Source organism: Poecilia formosa, unplaced genomic scaffold, assembly GCF_000485575.1.
Source record: "Poecilia formosa unplaced genomic scaffold, Poecilia_formosa-5.1.2 Scaffold643, whole genome shotgun sequence".
NCBI lineage: Eukaryota > Metazoa > Chordata > Actinopteri > Cyprinodontiformes > Poeciliidae > Poecilia > Poecilia formosa.
Window position 1 is genome coordinate 145,840 of NW_006800582.1, and position 4,236 is coordinate 150,075.

General features: G+C 45.2%; 1 protein-coding gene across 4 annotated transcripts in view; it reads right to left on the bottom strand.

The window, feature by feature from the left end:
• The window catches only part of plxna3 (plexin A3), a 60,671-nt gene that overhangs the window by 7,593 nt on the left and 48,842 nt on the right, over positions 1-4,236 (bottom strand). For 2 of the 4 annotated variants that reach the window (XM_016665989.1, XM_016665988.1), the window contains exons 34-36: positions 3,720-3,889; positions 3,429-3,641; positions 7-531 (exon numbers count right to left, since the gene is read on the bottom strand). In XM_016665989.1, coding sequence (XP_016521475.1) covers positions 192-531; positions 3,429-3,641; positions 3,720-3,889 — 723 coding nt within the window. In that variant the 3' untranslated portion in view covers positions 7-191. Of the gene's footprint in view, positions 1-6; positions 532-591; positions 603-3,179; positions 3,642-3,719; positions 3,890-4,236 lie in introns of those variants that run through there. The other 2 variants (XM_007541940.2, XR_001660290.1) reach the window with 2 other exon arrangements.

Below are 4,236 nucleotides of genomic sequence, written 5' to 3' on the forward strand. Positions count from 1 at the left end.
CATTGTATTTGTATCAGGAGGCATCAGAGTCAGTTCTGGTTCTGTTTGACCCGGTTTAAAAGGCTCATTAAATCGACATGAAAATCCTGATGACTGGAGCGTTGAGCTTTGAGGCCCAGTGAAGAAAACAGTGGACATCATTTAGATATAAAGTCATGTAAAACAAGCGTTAGGTAGTAAAATATTCACTCTTATCCATTCAAAAATAGAAAACTAGTTGAAACCCAGCTTCTAAAACATCCAGAACCAGAACAGATAAAAACATCCAAACTGGTCCTTCTGGTCCTGCCTTGACCTTTCCTCTGGATGAAAGCAGGAAAAGCCTGAGGGGAGTCCTGGGCTGTGAACCCAAGAACTGCAGGAGAAGGAAACAGCCTCACCTCTTCCTTGTACTTGTTGATGTAGAAGTAGAGTTCATTGAGCGCGCTCAGTGTGTTGAACTCGTTGCCATGCAGACGGGACTGCTCCACCAGGTAGGCGTCCATGTCCTGGTCGCTGATGCTGGGCATCTTGGAGATGTCCCTGTAGTACCTTCATGACAGACCGACAGGTGAGACGGGTCCGGAACCGAAACACCAGCTTCTGGTTCCGGACTGAACAATCTGGATCTGTTCAGCCAAACAGATTTTAGACTTTTCAAATGCCTTTGAGGATTTGTGGACCAATCATCTGTTTTGAGTTTCTGAAAGTAACTGAATTTCTTATAAGAAGCCACATTTTCCAATGAAATCTTCAAAAACCCAACAATGAGAGCAAATCAGCAGCTTCCAGCTTTAGAGCACTATGGATGAAATCTGAAATGAAAAACTGCTGAAACAAGTCTCAAAGTGTCTTCCTGCCCCCGGTGAAGGTGGGCACTTTTCCCTCTCCTGCCTCCCCCATCTGCGCTGCTTTTGCTATTTTTTTTCGGGGCATCTCTTTGCATGTCCTCCAAATTGTAAATTATGGGTCTGGTCAACTGGGGCCTCACGCATAAAAGACTGCGCAGTTTTCACACTAAAACTTGGGAGTACAGAGGAATGTAGAAAAATGCGGTGCACAAAAGAAGTCGGATGCATGAAGCCGTGCGCACGTGGTGGCGCACCTTTCCTTTATTAATCCTAATTTACAGGGACCAGAGCAGCTGCTGCTCCGCCTGTCGCCTCCATAAATACATATTAATGTAAATTAGTATAAATACCCAGAAGTCTGCCGCCACGTGAAGCCGTAACCATGGCAACGGCCTTGTTTGTAGCGGGTTTTTTTAAAGGTTTTGTTGGCTCTACTGGCCTTTATTTGAAAGTAGTTCGACAGGAAAGAGGGAGATGAGCGGCAAATGTCACCAGACCGGGAATCGAACCTGTGACCTCTGGCATGAGGACCAAGGCCTGAATATGGGGGTTGTGCTTTGCCCCTGCGCCACCACAGCACCCCCATTGTGTGAAGCAGTCTAAGTATTTATAATAATACTTATATATTTTTCTTTAAAAGTTGCTTTGAGGGCACATACTGTCACCTCACAAAATAAAAATACATTTTAAAGAAAAAAAAATCAAATTTAAAAATTAAAACATAAAGATATCCTGCAAATGCCTGTCTGAACAGCAGCAAAGCTTTCAGCCCGGATTTAAAGACGGAGTCTCTGAGTGGGAAACTGGACGTTTATTCTAAAGAGGGGTGTCCAAACTTTTTGAGACCAAGATCTACTTTTTCTCTCACCAGCCGCCTGAGATCTACCTCAGGACACAAAGACATAAAAATTGCTAATTAAACTCTATTGACATATTTTATATGCGAATATCCATCAGTTATAGCAGAAATAATAAAGTGACAGAAAACCTGATCCAGTTTCTTCCTCAGTGAGATTCTGACACTGGGAGCAGGTTACTGGTTTCTCAGTCAGAAGCTGGTTTCAGACCAGCAGGTCAGTCAGTCATGGTGGATCTGAACTTTGGTTTGATGACTGAAATATGAGAAACTACAGACTGATAGGAGGAACCAGAGAGCCCAGTAAAGGTAAAGGCAAATCTTCTGAAGTCGGGACATAATTCATTTAATTTCACATAATTATCGTGGCAGAGATTACTTTAAAAACACAACATTCAGTCCGTTACATATCAGGTTTCCAGGCTTGATATTTATTCCTCGATTATTAATAAGCCTCTCATGGACACAGCGCTGGTCGAGCAGCTCATTTAAACTCCTGCTCTGCTCTGTTGCCTTTTTTTCTCTTTTCTTTGTTAATGGGACCAAAACACCTTGTTGAAACAATAATTACTGAGATTGTTCATTTTAACACGTTTCGTTGATTTTTTATTCTTATTCTTTTTTAATGAAGCTACAAACGTTTAGGATCTTGGTGAATATTTTTGATAAGCCCGTCAGAAGAGGAAGTGCTGCTCTCAGCTTCCTGGTGGCGATCAGATTGTCACCTGCTGAGATCGACTCAGAACCTTTCCGATCGATCGACGTATTGAGCACCCCTGATCTAAATAGTAGAATCATGTGCATAAGTTGTACATCTGCAGAATAAAGATGCTTTATGTCCATAAGGCGCATTGACAAAGCGGGCGGCTCGACTGAAGAATGACTGCAGCTGGACTGGTACCGGTACCACACGGCTCCTTCTTTAGGTTTTGCTCAGACTGATCATTCTGGAGCTCTGAACAAAACCTAAAGAAGGAGCTGTGCGGTACCGCTCATAAACCATCATCATCATTTCCCAGCAGATCAATATGATCTCTGATCAATCCTCGCTCTGAAACCTACCGTTGTTCTCCATCAGAGCCAAAGCTCCACAATTACACGGCTCACCTTCACGCAGCTACTTGTATACGTGTGATTGCATACACACCTTAAAAATAATCAAACATGTTGATTACATTTCTATAGATGCCATCTTGTACGTAAAATATGGTGCCACACATTTCTTATGCGCACGCCGTGTTATGCATGAGGCCCCTGGTCTTTCAGCACAGTTGACCAAATTTTCTGGAGAAGACGAGCGGTCAAAGCAGAGCCGTCTGGTCCGATGGGACCCATGCAGCTGGAAGCACCGTGGACCGGGTGTTTGTCTGTTATTCTGGCGCCTCCATGATGGCTGCAGCCTCAGGAACCTGTCTACCCATGCCTTATGTTGTCTTTTTTTGTTCTTTGGATGGGCTGCACTCAAACATACTTGATTGTGCTTCTTTGTACACAACAATAAAGACTGATTGTGAAAGTAAAGCCGTACACAGACAATGTTGTTTCAATAAAGAAGAAACTAAACGTGTACATGACCCATCTGGTGACCTCTGATGGTTTGTTACCTGAACTCACGTCTCATCTGGTTGTGGAGAAACTATCAATGAAGTGTTTCATCTAATTCTTCTAAAGTTTGGGCTGCGAAGCTGTGAAACATTAACATGTGAAAAGCCCAGAGAAGACCAAGGTAACTGCTTTTCTACCTCTCCACCCAGCTTTTGTAGTTGGGGATGTCTTTAGCATAGAGCAACTTGTTGGACGGTGAGTCTTTGCCGAGCCGATGTTCGGATGTCGAGCACGAGTCCATAAAGGTCTGCGCCACCACCGACAGGCAGGCGTCTGTGATGCTGCTCTTATGGATGTCGAAGACGAACTGTGGATTCTTAATGACGTTGACCCAGAACCTGAGAGGAAGACTGCATACCGCACAGAGGCTTACTCAGACGGAACCTAGGAAGATGTTCAGGGACAAAATTCATGAGTTCTTGGCTCACCAGTTACTCTTCCAGGTGTGCCGGACATCTGGGTCGGTGATTGACCGTTTGTCGGCCTGCTCGTCCAAAAAGTCGAACATGTATTTAATCGCCAACGGCAGTGCAGAGCCACGATGGGCCGTGCTGAACACAGTCTCAAAAAGGTCGTCCACAAACTTCTGCAGCGTCCCCTGGTGGTGGAAGGACCAATGTATAAGTTAAGAGTCAGAACAATGATGAAATATTTGACTTCAAAAGTCGAAATTAAGAGATGTGCTGATTAGGTTTTTTCCCGCTGATTCTGATCATCCATGAGGGCCGATCACCAAAAACCAGTGCCGCAAAAAGTGGGTATGCAGCGCATGCAACGCAGAGGGGCGCCGCACCAGAGGGGCGCCGCACCAGAGGGGCGCCGCACCAGAGGGGCGCCGCACCAGAGGGGCGCCGCACCAGAGGGGCATTAAAACCCCGTCTGGAGGGGGCAGCGCCGATGATGCCTTCACATACACTTCACCGCCCCCTTACACTCCTTCACCTC